General features: G+C 43.7%; 1 protein-coding gene across 1 annotated transcript; it reads left to right on the top strand.

The window, feature by feature from the left end:
* Positions 1 to 9538: 9538 nt before the first annotated feature.
* Positions 9539 to 15302, top strand: LOC127004903 (3-ketodihydrosphingosine reductase-like). The gene is made up of 7 exons (XM_050873118.1): positions 9539 to 10074; positions 10954 to 11128; positions 11287 to 11429; positions 11960 to 12154; positions 12814 to 12942; positions 13454 to 13594; positions 14141 to 15302. Exons 1-7 carry the CDS (start codon positions 9955 to 9957, stop codon positions 14270 to 14272), a joined length of 1035 nt encoding a protein of 344 aa, XP_050729075.1. The 5' UTR covers positions 9539 to 9954; the 3' UTR covers positions 14273 to 15302.
* The last annotated feature ends 400 nt before the right edge of the window (positions 15303 to 15702 follow it).

Below are 15702 nucleotides of genomic sequence, written 5' to 3' on the forward strand. Positions count from 1 at the left end.
GGCGAGCATGTAGCGGAGATAAAGAACTTCTGACGTGTGGCCTTAATGGAGTGGACGGGGGGCGGGGCGCATGCAGGACAGGTTTGAGATGCGTCACAGACCGTTTGGATGGCCTGCATGTCAACCGAGAGAGCGTCGCTTTTCTACAAGCTTAAGGGGAATATATCAAAGTGCGTCACCCACCCCACCTGTCAGCCAGACGCTTCGTTGGGGGGACGCCACGAGCGGAAATTCCTGACACGGGCGGCGGTGATGCAAAATACTGGTATACTACAGCTGAGCGGCGTATACTCGGAGCTGCTATGTGCCGCCGCGCGCAACTCCGTGTTATTTAGCGGCTGAGGGTCATATTCTTGAAACATTTCTGCGCCCAAGCTCACATATTTCCTTAGGGCTGTATTTTAAGACACCATCGCTTCTCACATCAACTATTTCTAAAGGTCAAAGAGGGGATCAATCGGGTTTTCATGAGTGTTTTTTTAAGGTTCATGGCACAGAAGAAGGGTCAAACTACCACCAGGGTCATAAAACTACCCCTGGAAAGGCCTACAGCTCCTACGAAAGCCATGTCAAATATGTGAACTTGGGCGACGAAATGTTTTAAAATACGACCCTTTGGCTTTCGTGGGATTTTAAGGCATTTCCATGGGTAGCTTTATGACCCTGGTGGTAGTCTGACAAAGCATCTGCACCATGAACGTAAATCATGGAGACGCTAACCTCTTCTTTTGGCCTTAAGAAAAGATTGATGCAAAAGAGGGAAGCGTTCAAGACTACCCAGAGCTTCGGGGCAGGGTGGGCCATACCGACCGACAAAAGGACACAGGATCCGGATTACACCGCTCTGCCACCCCCGCAGCCCCCCACGTGGAACAAAACAAGAGCATCCCACAACACGAGAAGGCAACGCGCAAGAAAACTTACACCTGGGAAACTCTGAGCTGTGATTTTCTTGCTATCAAATGCAGTGTAACGCACGTAATCAATTATTTACAAAGATCCCCAAGTCACGAGAAGGCAACGGGCAAGAAAACTTACACCTGGGAAACCCTGAGCTGTGATTTTCTTGCTATCAAATGCAGTGTAACGCACGTAATCAATTATTTACAAAGATCCCCAAGTCACGAGAAGGCAACGCGCAAGAAAACCGACACCTGGGAAACTCTGAGCTGTGATTTTCTTGCTATCTAATGCAATGTAACCCTCGTAATCAATTATTCACAAAGATTCCACAACAAGAGAAGGCAACGAACATGAAGAGCTACACCTGGAAACTCTGAGCAGTGACTTCCCTGTGATTAAATGCAGTGTAACCCTCAAAGTAATTTATTCACAAAGATCTTCCGCGGCCACGAGGTCACACTCCCTCCCTGCCTTCTCTTCCCCTTCCCCCCAGCCGCGAGCAAGGCCTCTGCCCTCTATCCCTTCCCTTCCTCCTTTCAACAGCCACCACCTCCAAGTTTTAAAGGAGAAACATGTAAACACTGGTTTCAAAGATCGATCACCTTATTTTGAAGAGCGAGATGCTGTTGTTCCTTCGTACTGGCGGCATTTTTTTATGACTTTTTAGTATTACGAATTTATTTTAATGTTTCTTCCTGTCATTCGGGTTTAATGGCAAGAGTATTATTATTATTATTATTATTATTATTATTATTATTATTATTATTATTATTATTATTATTATCGTTATTATTACCATTCATGTTGCCACTCTACGCGTACGAAAGGTTACTATTGTCATTATCATTATTACCATCATTATCAATACTATTATTATCATTATCATTACTACTACCATTATCATCACTATCATTCATTAGCCTACTACATCATTACTACTGTCAATGTCATTTGTCATTACTATCATCATCATCACTATCATCATCATCAGGGTCCATTATCACTATGCCAATGTCACCTTGTATGTCTCCCAGGGCAAGGGTACAATTATGTTCCCACGCTTCCGCCCAGGCAGCTCAACTTTCACGCACACGACGGGGAGTGAGAGGCCTAGGGCGACTACGAGAGAGAGAGAGAGAGAGAGAGAGAGAGAGAGAGAGAGAGAGAGACTAACATAACAAATAATCCGTGTATACATGTACATGTGGACTTCCGTTTGAGCACGCACATACATACATACATACACACACACAAACATACAGGCACACATACATACATACAGACAGACAGGCAGACAGACACACATACAGTATACCAATATCATGCACTGTCAAGAAGAATAAAACAAGAAACGAAGGAAAACAAGTGCTGAGAAGAGAGAGAGAGAGAGAGAGAGAGAGAGAGAGAGAGAGAGAGAGAGAGAGAGAGAGAGAACAGCACTCCACGAAATATCTCTCCATCTTTCCTCTTTCTCCACCTTTCCTTGATATGGCGATAGGGGAGTTGAAGGAGGGAAGGGAAGGGGTCAGGCAGGTGTGTGATATAACCCCCCCCCCCAGACTGGCCTAGCCCCGTCCATCATGACCGATATAAGCGATAAGATCTCCCTTCTGCAGATAACTCCGCCATCACCTCCTTTGATTTGAGTAACGCCTCTCTCTCTCTCTCTCTCTCTCTCTCTCTCTCTCTCTCTCTCTCTCTCTCTCTCTCTCTCTCAGATATGTGGTTCACTGACTTCAATTACTTTTTTGTTTGTTTGAATTATATAAAGTGCTTAAAAGTTTTCTCCACTGATCAATATGTATTACTAATAAACTTAAAACACACACACACACAGATACACGCACACTCAGTGATACACACCCACACACTCACGTCAACCTCTGCAAATTCACTCTGACGATCACTATTCAGGAAAACAAAACACCCACCTCACCCATTATTCACGAAGATCACTAATATACACACCGCTCTTTCTAAACTTCCTCCAACTCCCAGAAGCTTTTACGGGTAGGAAGAGCGCACCAGCAGGACCCCGCGCAAGACTTGACCAGGAGCGCACAAAACCCGTGTTGGTGCGACGGTAACGCGGACGTGAACTGATGAATCAACGAACACAAAGCCTTGGATGAACAGGGGGCAAGGTGATGGTGGTAGTGGTGGTGGATGGGGAAGACCCTCTCATTGGAAAGACCTCCTTCACTTACCACCACCACCACCTGCATGACCACACACACACAGTATTCTTTCTTCTTGTAATAGTAGAGGCTGTGTGTGTGTGTGTGTGTGTTATAGTAGTGCAGCCTTTCAATTGACTAACTCATAACACACACACACACACACACACACACACAACCTTCGTGACCCCGCCCTTCTTAACGCAAAGGAAATGAATCAAAGCCTTTTCTTCCCTCCTTCCCTCCCTCCCCCCACCTTCCTGCACACCGATTCTATATTACGAATGACCTTCTTAACAATGACAATGCTATACGAACATGAGTAGTAGTAGTAGTAGTCATTATCATCACACCATCAAAAATAACACCACTAACAAAAGCGAACCCATCCAGTGAATAACCAAATGAAGCTTTGAATAAAATAAATAAATAAATAAACTACAATACTGCAACCTACTATATACATGATTTCATAAGCATCCCATGACCAGCGAAGAATGAAGTTACAAGCCTGAGTGCATAACAGAATGAGGAAGAATTATGTCAACAGAGAGAGAGAGAGAGAGAGAGAGAGAGAGAGAGAGAGAGAGAGAGAGAGAGAGAGAGAGAGAGAGAGAGAGAGAGAGAGAGAGAGAGAGAGAGAGAGAGTTATAATTGCATAGTAGGAAAACCTCACTCAAGGCCAATGCAAGACTACAATATTGGTCCAGAAACAAGTCATATAGTTCTAAGGGTTCTAAGTCGTATAGTTCTAAGGGTTCTAAGTCATATAGTTCTAAGGGCAATTGTTTTCAAGGGCACAAGGAGACCACTGAATGCATGCAGGACCAGGGACAGAGATGCAATAGCCCCTCAAGCAAGCCCTGAAGACTAAAGAGCAAGCAGTCATTGTGTATGTAGACCAGCACAATGCCAATGAGTGGAGTGAGTGAGTGAGTGAGTGAGTGAGTGTGTGTGTGTGTGTGTGTGTGTGTGTGTGTGTGTGTGTGTGTGTGTGTGTGTGTGTGTGTGTGTGTTGGGTTCCTAGTCCCCCTTGCTATATGCCTTGAGAAACCTGGGCTCGTTTACTTCTGGACAAATAGAAAGTTCAGGTAATGCCATGTTCTTAGCCATTATGAATAGTATGGAAGAAGAAACAGTACAAGAAGAAAAAGAATAAGAAGAAAAGGAAGAAAAGAAACGGAAAGTGGTGGTATTATTCAAAAGGGTAAATCCTATCCATATATGTGAAAAAAATAAGAAAATGGGCTAAAACATGTGTCCTTTACAGCTAATCAACTCAATCAGGTGCAGGAAAGTGTAGGGGAGGTGATGCTGGTGAGACGAAATCCAGGTAAAGTTAAATGGGATAACGTCATTCTGTTCATGGTTAAGTGTTGTGTATAGGCTCACGTTCCTGCAGGTAAATGTAACTGTGGACTATCGACACAGCTGCCACAAGGACATTCTAAGTCATACCAACTACTAACACTAATCATATGAGGTGCTACGTATGGCAGGAGCTATAACACAGACAGGAATGAGGGCACTATATCCGTTTAACAGGCCTTTCAATTCTGGGACCTCCTCCAGCCTTTCTAACAACACTACTTACTGTAAAAATGAAAACCCTACTCACCATTATGAAAACCGGTTGGTGTGGCTCGCCAAATTCATGAAGAGCCGCCATTTTCTCGGCAGTGTTGATGTTGCACAGGACACCAACCACCTTCACCAGCAGGTTGCTCCAACCTCGAAGGGAAGTGATGGCAGCCAGTTGTGTCACGGTGTAGAACACGTGGGGCGGATCTACGCGTTGAGGCCACATCTCTGCGCATTTTAAGCAGTCACGCACTTAGTCTTACAGTAGCAACTTTATGTTCACTGGTTTCTGAGACTGACAACTTTTCAACACTACCTCTTGTCCAGTTGAACAAATGCTTCCCTGCACACTTATTTCCAACTTGCATTCAGAATTGGCACAGCATTTTGTAAGGATCTTGCAGGACACACTTGCCACCGATCTATGGCTCAGATTTCCACACTAGGTTCTGACAAATAAAAGTCCCATCAATGAACTCAATCTATTTCATGGTTATGTACACTCATTTGCTTTCAAGTCTGTGAACTGGGAAACATTTAAAACACTTCCATTGTTCTTCAGTTGCAGAGGAGACTTCTGGGGGGAATAACATGAAAATGTGTAATGAAAGAAAAATATTTACAGAAGCATAAATATCAATACAGGTACTTTAGTGTGAGTTTCATGTGGTCAACAGAACACTACTATACTGGTGCACTGCAACGGATACCCGGTACCTGCTCTCATCCCTACAGGTGACCCTCGACGTTCACTGGGTCTGTGCCGCCAGCTTCTTGGCACGCTCCTGCGCCTCCTCGTACAGCTTGTTTCCCTCCTCCCATGGGCGTGGACCTCTCACATTCTCCCAGTTACTCGTGTCAATCTGGCCAAAGCAAGCACCATTATTATTCACCAGGGCTCATTAATCTCTACCCAATAAAAAAGTTCAGGAGATAGCATGACCCCAGCCATTATGAATAGTATGGAAGAAGCAGAAAAAGAAGACAAAAGAGAATAAGAAGAGAAAGAAAAGGAGGAAGAAAAAGTAGAGAAAAGTGGTATTATTCAGGAGATAACATGATCCCAGCCATTATGAAGAGTATGGAAGAGGAAAAAGAAGACAAGAGAGAATAAGAAGAGAGAGAAAAGGAGGAAGAAGAGAAAGCAGAAGAAAGGTGGTATTATTCAAAAGAGTAAATCCTATTCATGCATGTGAAGAAATATGAAAATTATCTCTAACTCTAAAACACAAATGACTAAATTATATCACCAGCCTCCACCACCTGCTTGAAGGAGCCAAAGTTGTCTGCGTATCATACCTGAGCAACCTTTTCATATTCCGTCTCCAGCGTCACGTCCTTCTGATCCTTCATTTTGATGCCCATTTTTTCCGCATCTTCCTTGGACACAGCCTTTCGCGTCCTGAAGTCATACCTGCAATTCACTTTTATTACTTGAACTGAAGACCTTAATTTTTGTTTAGTGTGTATAAAAAATAAAAAAATAATACCCTCAGCTGCCGAACTTTGAGACGCAGAAGATGAAGACAAAAAAGAATAATAAGAAGAAGAAAATGAAAGAGGAAAACAAACAAAGAGGTGGCATTATTCAAAAAAGTAAATCCTATCCATATATGTAAAAAACAATGAGAAAATGGGCTAAAACAGTGAAACTCCAACTTGTCATCAGCTGCTCTTATGCTTCACAGTCAGGGAGTTTAAGGAAAAGCAATGAAAATATTTGATTCAAGCAACAAACTGAAAATTATAATTCAATAGTGTGTTACAGTGAGGAAAGTTAAGTAATATAACACCACTGAAAAGCAAAGTGTGTGAGTAAACAGAAGAGAGGAGGAAGACCTAAGAAGCGATACAAAGTGTTACAGGTCAAAAGAAGATGAAGAAGGCACAGCAGGCTTTCACATAATCAATGAATATCACCATAATATGTATTGAACAAGTAAATTTTTCTGTTTCACTGTTTCCTCACCTGATTTGAGCAAACTCTCTCAGACCAAACGATCCACCAACAACCAGCAGAAGGAACGGCACTGCAAGGCGCGTTGATTTTCTCCTAAAGAATCCGGCTCCCATGCCGCAGCCACAGGACACAGCACATTTACCTCCTGGGACGAGAAACAGAGCTTATTAACCCCTTGACTGTGGATTTCCTACAAGAAAACATCACCAAGCTACAGGAGTGGAACAAAAACTGGTTGCTACAATTCAATGAAGAAAAGTGTAGTCATGCACCTTGGGAGGGGATATCCAGCATACCAATACCACATAGGAAACACTCCACTATCCACCACAGAGGCAGAGAAAGACCTGGGAGTATATGTTACCAGGCTACCAGTGACAACCAAATCCATGCCAATCACAGCAGACAGGTTAACAGAGTGCCAACCCAAAATGGTAAAGTTCAGGGAATAAAGGAAACCAGGTGGAAAGGTAAAGTATATAATTTGCTGCAGCAACATTTGACAGAGATGGAGAATGGGTAAAATTCCAGAATTACACCCACTGGGCTGCTGACCACCAATGAAAATGACCAAAGGCACAGCACAAAGCATATCAAGTATTTATCAGAAACAATTAAATCTAACCTAACCATACGTCTCGCCAAAATTAAATAAACAGTTAAATCCCCCAACATATCACTCTCAGACCATATTTTAAGAACGTAATATCACACGAACAAGTTGTTATGGTAAAGCAAGATTGATGTGTAATGTACAAGCACAAAATACTAAGGTATCCACAGTGAAATGGGTGTAACTCTGTAATGCCAATAAACCTACCCCCCTCGACCCAACCCACTTAAATGGTAACCTAGTGTTCCTATGTCAGGGTAATACACATAATACCTTCCCTGCTCCTGAACAAGCCTCCCATGGCATATCATCAAGGTGAAACAACCCATGGCCCCCTAACACAAGTCCTAAACCTCATATCCCACCCCTAAACAACCCTCTCACCACATATGCTGATGGTGACACAACATATCTTCCAACCCAACACTGCAAACCTCATATCCCGCCCCTAGACAACCCTAACATAGCATATTATAAAGGGGACACCACAAGCCCTAAACCTCATATTCCCACCACATATGCTGAAGGTGACACAACATATGTTCCAACCCAATACTGCAAACCTCATATCCCACCCCTAGACAACCCTAACATAGTATATTATAAAGGAGACACCACAAGCCCTAAACCTCATATCCCACCCCTAAACAACCCTCTCACCACATATGCTGAAGGTGACACAACATATGTTCCAACCCAATACTGCAAACCTCATATCCCGCCCCTAGACAACCCTAACATAGCATATTATAAAGGGGACACCACAAGCCCTAAACCTCATATTCCCACCCCTAAACAACCCTCCCACCACATATGCTGAAGGTGACACAACATATGTCCCAATCCAACACTGCAAACCTCATATCCCACCCCTAGACAGCCCTTACATAGCATATTACAAAGGGGACACCACAAGCCCTAAACCTCATATTCCCACCCCTAAACAACCCTCCCACCACATATGCTGAAGGTGACACAACATATGTCCCAATCCAACACTGCAAACCTCATATCCCGCCCCTAGACAACCCTTACATTGCATATTACAAAGGGGACACAGCACATGGCCTCCTAACCTAAGCCCAAAACCTCATTCCTCGACCCGGTTAGACTCACCCCCAATTTAAACCCTCACCACGCCTTACCCACGCCACTCAGCCTCCCTCAGCAACCCTTTCAGTTGACAAATAAGGCTGCACAACAGGTAAAATGGTGGAAATATACGGAAAATCTCAGGTGTTGTTGGGTTGACTAGGCCCCTTATCCCTCGACCCGGTTAGAATCACCCCTATTTAAACCCTCATTATGACCTTATCACGCCTTAATTACCACCTTACCCACACCACACGCCTCTCAGCCTCCCTCAGCAGCCCTTTCAGATGACAAATAAGGCTGCACAACGCGTAAAATGGTGGAAAAATACGGAAAAATCTCAGGTGTTCTTGGGTTTGTTAGGCCGGACGGAGGACCGACCGTTTTGCTACCCGTATGAAACGTGTATTTGTTCGGCCACTCCGGTAAAGGTATGTCAGGTAAATGAGGTTAATATGTATGGATTTTGGTGTTAAGTGGAGATAAATGTAAACTTGTGACCTTATCATAGCGCAGAACATTGATATTCACGTGGATTTTGAGCACAGTTATTCTTAGGCTGGTCAATTATAAGTGAGGTTAATACGTAAAGATTTTGATGTTTAGTGGGGATTATTGTAAACCTGTGACCTTGTATGAGTATAAAACATTGATAGTCACGTGGATAAGATGAAAAACACACATACAAATACAACCAGGTAGCACTTAACCACTTTTTGCTCTAATACTTCTGCTTTTACTGTTCCTGCTGATACTACTACTACTACTACTACTACTACTACTAACTACTACTACTACTGCTACTACTGCTAACTACTATTACTACTACTACTACTACTACTATTAACTATATACTACTACTACTACTACTACTACTACTACTACTACTACTACTACTACTATTATTACTACTACTAACTACTACTACTGCTACTACTGCTGACTACTACTACTACTACTACTGATACTACTACTACTACTTACATACACACACTTGTCCCCTCTTCTCTCCTCCTCCTTTTCCTTTTCCTAACTATCTTTTCACTTTTTTTTTTTTTGTCCTTTCTTCTCTTTTTATTCCTCACACACACACACACACACACACACACACACACACACACACACACACACACACACACACACACACACACACACATACATACATACATACATACACACACACACACACACACACACACACACACACACACACACACATACATACATACAGTCACGCACACGAGTTGTTTACATTCAATTCGCCGGACAAGAAGAAACATTTGTATTTATCTATTTTCCACGCCACAGACACACTAATACAACACCCACACCCTACAGAACGAAGATAGAGGGCGCCAGCAACAACCAGGAGGAGCAGAAAAGAAGGAGGACAAAGCATAAGACAGAGAAAAGGGAGTTGAAGTTGGAGTGAAGCTGAAGATACCGAGGGAAGCCGAGGGTGGGGCGCGCCAGAGACTGACAGCCACACTAACAGACACCCACACTTACAGACAGACAGACAGCCAAGAACTACAAGACTAAAATACCACAAAGGAAGAGAACAGAGGAACAACCCCACATCCTAGAGTCCTACAGGAAGCCACTGAACACATAGGATCAAAAGCAAGATGGTGTTCATGTTCCTTCTGGGGGCCATCCTCTGTGCCCTCGTGCCCTACCTGCTGATCAGTGTCCTATGGGGTCACTTTGGCTGTGGAAGGAAGCAGCTGAAGGGGAAGCATGTGTTGGTGAGTCCTGAGTCCGTTGTTCCTGTGGTAGTCAGTTGGAAGGGCTAGGATATAAGACACTCGTTCGGCTACACATAAAATATTGTGACTCCGTCTGGGACCCACACACTAACAATAACATAAATAAATTAGAGGCCATACAAAACAAAGCTGCAAGATGGGCCAGATGTGATTACAGACACACTACATCAGTCATTTGCTTAAACAAAACATAAAACTAGACCCATTAGCAACACAAATACACAGACAACAAATGCTATATAAATCACAAACAATTTAGAAGACATAAATAAGGACACATATTTACACCCGACAACTACACGATCCACTAGAGGCAGCCACAACCTTAAATACCACACTTACCAGACTAACACTAGCATAGGCCTATTCAAATATTTATTCTTTCCCCGCAGCATCCAAGAGTGGAATCATCTCCCATCTCATGTAGTTAATAGTCCCATTCTTGACATATTTAAGAATAGGATCATCAATCATTATCTCACTAATCCTGGCCCTTCACCATGTCCTAATACCTTTTCTCATCCTAACCCTTATCCTAATCCTGTCCTGGCCCCTTGAATCCCCCGCACAACCCCTGCATATCATGCCACCCGAGGGTGGCCCTCTGCGGGTCCCCTAGAAATGAAATGAAATGGAAAATCTTGGTGCCTGTCTCCTTTGGATTGGCCCTTGACCCTGTGGTGGTTAAGAAAGTGGTTGATGCCTTGGATATAATTATGACAGTCTGTGTAAATTAATTCTGCTTACACACCCAGACTTACCTTTACTGTATCTACCTGTTCACTATTTCATTCTTCCCCACCAGTGTATACAAACATGATCGATGGAGCTGTTCTCAAATGTCCATGGTTGTTGCAGGTGACAGGTGGATCCAGTGGTATTGGCCTGAGTGTGGCGCGGCATGTGGCATCACTCGGAGCTAAGGTGACGCTTGTGGCCAGGAATGTGGAGCGACTGGAGAAGGCCAAGCAGGAGGTGGAGAGTGTCTGCGTCAAGGAGGAGAGCGGAGGCAGCCAGGTGCAGTACTTCTCAGGTGAATTGGGTGGGCACGAGGGAGCAGGTTTTCGCTTATTATTCTTTTTGTTTAATGATCTTAGTTTTCCTTGTGGGGTTGGACAGGATTTTCACGTATGAGGTTGGACATGGGAACAGGTATTTGCAGACCTACTCACTATCTTGCATGCTCTGCAGTGGACCTTGGAGGCAACCGTGAGGCCATCGCTGCAGCCGTGAAGAATGCTGAGGCTAGCCTGGGGCCCATCTACATGCTGGTCAACTGCGCCGGGTTTGCCAAGGCACAGGTCTTTGAGGACATACCGTACAGCCTGGTCAAAGTGAGCTCAGGTTTATTTTCTTAACATTATTCATTCAATGGGAAACCAGGTAAATGGTGGAAGTACATATATGAGAAAATTAAAAACCTATATTAATCATTTTGTAAGTTTCTGACTGGACCAACAACCATCAAATTGAAAGGGATTGGCTAAATATTAGTAATGGGTTGTGGTGTGTTGGCAGCAGGCCCTGGGAACTTGATATATGACTGAAATTAAATCTTTCTTTGACTTAGTGTTTACTGTTTTCCAGAATTCAACCCATCTTGCATATATGGGAACTGGGAAGTTGATGAGGATAATGCTAATCTAAATCTTCACACATCAAAAGCTTCATGGACTCTTAAAGCCCCTCTTGTGACTAATGCTGCCATCCAACACTCTTTAACTTATGGTGAAGAGGCAGTATCAACAAGAGAATTCCATTATTTAGCTCTCATTTTCATTCTTGGTGAAGGAGTGAAAAGGCAGCATTTTTATCATTTTATCCTTTCATCACTCATCATTTTGTCTCTCTTCTCGTCCTCCAGGAGATGATGGATGTTAACTACCTGGGTTCCTTCATACTGAGCCAGGAGGTGGTGCGCGGCATGAAGGCACGCAACGAGGGCGGCTCCGTAGTGTTCACCTCCTCCCAAGGTGGGCTGCTGGGCCTCTACGGATTCACCGCTTACTCTGCTGCCAAGGCTGCTCTGGTGAAGCTGGCTGAGGCACTGCACATGGAGGTGAGGGGGAAGGGAAGGAGAGGGCCATGCAGGGTTGTGGGTCCTTTACCTTCTTGGTGTACAATATCCGGAACTCATTGACGATTATAACTTTACAGAGGAATTATCTAGAGAGTGATTTATCCTATCGTCTTTCACCCTTGAATAGATGAAGAGCCAGTATAAAGCGAATTCTCCCTCTCTCTCACTTTGTTTTACAGTTGAGGAGGCAGTTCAAGGGCAAAAACTAATGAAAAGCAAAAAAAGCCTGCTGAATATTGCTCCTAAAAAAAGAAGTAGAGTGAGAGGTCAATTTAGTTTTATTTTAATTCTTGGTGTAGCAGTGGAAAGCCAGCATTTCTACTGTCTTGTCCATTTACCAATCACCATTCTGTATTAACCCCTCCGCTGCGATTGGCACAGATTTTGCCTTCACTGGTAGCCCGGTAACATATACTCCCAGGTCTTTCTCTGCCTCTGTGGTGGAGAGTGGAGTATTTCCCATGTGGTATTGGTATGCTGGATTTCCCCTCCCAAGGTGCATGACTTTACATTTTTCTTCATTGAATTCTAGCAGCCACTCACTGCTCCATTTCTGTAGCTCGGTGATGTCTTCTTGTAGGAAATCCACAGCCAAGGGGTTAAGGAGTTCACAATACCTTATTCTTCCCTGCCCTCAGCTGAAGCCACACGGGATCACAGTGACGGTGTGCTACCCACCCGACACGCAGACTCCCGGCTTCCTAGAGGAGAACAAAACCAAGCCTGTGGAGACGCGGCTCATCTCGGAGGCTGCAGGACTCTTCACTGTACGTCAGACCCCTAGGGGAGGGGGCCCAGGGGTCTAAACTACTGCAGTGTGTCTATTAGTTCCCATTCTGCCTTACTACAGTGCACACTTCTTTCTCTTGGTCTTAAAATGTACAAAAATCATTCATATTTTCATTTTATCTTCTTTTTCCTATTTTTCTTTTCTTCCTCTCCTTCTTATTATTATTATTCTCCTTCTTCTTTTTCTTCTTCTTCTTCATCTTCTTTCAATTTTTCCTACCCAATAAGGAAAAATAGGGACATTAAACAAAGAATAATAATAAGAAGAAGAACAAATGTCTACCTTGTATCCTTGTAAACAAATTATAAAGCACAACCAGATGATCAGTTATCAAGATTTTCAACACACTTCCTCTGCCATGAAAATATTATCGTTTACAATACCAGAACTGATACCTTGCTTCCCTTCCTTTCATCGGCCATATGGTTGTATACTGTGTCCCTCTTGGGTGTAATAGATTAATAAAACGTGTCCCATTCTTCCCACAGTCTGATGACGTGGCCAAGAAACTGGTGGATGACGCGCTGCAGGGAAAGTTCAGCAGCACGGTGGGGCTGGAGGGCTTCATGCTGACCACCCTGTGTGCCGGCATGGGCCCCGTCACGGACTCCCTCTCACTTCTAGCCCAGGTACTCCATTAACAAATTCATCTCATTGTAAAAACATCTGACGAACTATTTTTATACCTCAGCTTATTTTTCTTGACATGAGCACACTGGTTTGAATAACACAAGCAATTGGCAGATATTTTTCTACAGTAAACAAACCACTTCAAGGGCAAATATAAATAAGAACAAAAAAGTGTAGATGAATGTCCAAACGGGAGGTCATTTTAAGTTGGAGAAGTGTCGTTATAGTTCTCTCTTAACCTGTCCGCTGCGATTGGCATGGATTTCACCTTCACTGGTAGCATGGAAACATATCCTCCCAGGTCTTTCTCTGCCTCTGTGGTGGATAGTGGAGTGTTTCCCATGTGGTATTGGTATGCTGGATTTCCCCTCCCAAGGTGCATGACTTTACATTTTGCTTCACTGAATTGTAGCAGCCACTTTTTGCTCCATTCCTGTAGCTTGGTGATGTCTTGTAGGAAATCCGCAGTCAAGGGGTAAAAGGTCAAGTCGTGGGCAGGAGGAAACTCAGACGATATATCCTACATTCCTATTCTTCCTTTCCAGCTGTTTCTTACTGGGATCTTCCGCTTTGTCTCCATCTTCTACCTGTGGAGCTTCGCAAACATCATCGACAAGGAGCACAAAAAGAAGAAAGCTGCAGCTGCAGCCGCCGCCAACACGGACAAGACAAAGTAAAGGGTCTCTGTGCTGTCCATCAGTCGAGTTACCTGAAGGAACACAAGTCATTCAGAAACCAAAGAACACCCTGGATTAGGATCTATAGGATGCAATGTTCTCACTGGTGTGTGTGTGTATTCGCAGAGCTGCTTCTAGTAACATAAGTAACTGTTTGTGGCCTCCTTTGTCTCTTCTTTCATCTTCATCTTCTTTCTTCTTCTTCCCTCTGTCTGTAGGGTCCCAAAAATATTTATATACAAGAATAATAATGTATATTTTAGATTGACCTCTCCGTTAGTAGCTTTTTCCCTGCAGCATTTAGCACTATTCACTGTATAATGCTTTGTGATATATCCTGCGTAAATACCGGAGAGGGTATATTAGGGAGATCCAAAACATAATGCAACTAAGGGTCATACTCTTAACATATCAGTGGTCAACTTTACAGACTTGACAAGGCTTTCATAGGAGTTCTGAGCATTTCCAGGGGTAGGTTTAGGGCCTTTGTGGTAGACTGACCCTTCTTCTGTACCATGAACCTGAAAAAACACTCATGAGAACCTGACTGATCTCCTTTTTGGGCTTTGGAAATTGGTGATGTGAGAGGTGGAAGCTTCTGAGAATACCAACTCGACTAAGACCTAAGCAGACTAGAACTGGCTCTGTGCATTTGGGAGGTGTATACAGCTTGCCTTTTGATTCAAGAAGTGGCTATCCAGAGTTGATTCAATTTCTTTCACAGCTTCCTTAACCCGGTAGCAGCGATGGGCCAAATTTGTGGCTTTACCGCGTACCAGTGTCAGGCCAAATTTGTGGCTTTACCGCGTACCAGTGTCAGGCCAAATTTGTGGCTTTACCGCGTACCAGTGTCAGGCCAAATTTGTGGCTTTACCGCGTACCAGTGTCAGGCCAAATTTGTGGCTTTACCGCGTACCAGTGTCAGGCCAAATTTGTGGCTTTACCGCGTACCAGTGTCAGGCCAAATTTGTGGCTTTACCGCGTACCAGTGTCAGGCCAAATTTGTGGCTTTACCGCGTACCAGTGTCAGGCCAAATTTGTGGCTTTACCGTGTACCAGTGTCAGGCCAAATTTGTGGCTTTAACGTGTACCAGTGTCAGGCCAAATTTGTGGCTTTAACGTGTACCAGTGTCAGGCCAAATTTGTGGCTTTAACGTGTACCAGTGTCAGGCCAAATTTGTGGCTTTACCGTGTACCAGTGTCAGGCCAAATTTGTGGCTTTACCGTGTACCAGTGTCAGGCCAAATTTGTGGCTTGACATAACCCCCCCAAAATAGAGGATGCATAAACTGATCACTTATGCGTTGATATATATTACATAATGATTTGCATGAGTGATGATTTTTCTTATTGATTCGCTTAGAGAGGCCTTTAAGAAACATGATCCCCGCAGCTACCGGGTTAATGTTTGAATGATGTATTTTCATAAC

This window comes from Eriocheir sinensis, chromosome 29 (genome assembly GCF_024679095.1).
Source record: "Eriocheir sinensis breed Jianghai 21 chromosome 29, ASM2467909v1, whole genome shotgun sequence".
Lineage (NCBI taxonomy): Eukaryota > Metazoa > Arthropoda > Malacostraca > Decapoda > Varunidae > Eriocheir > Eriocheir sinensis.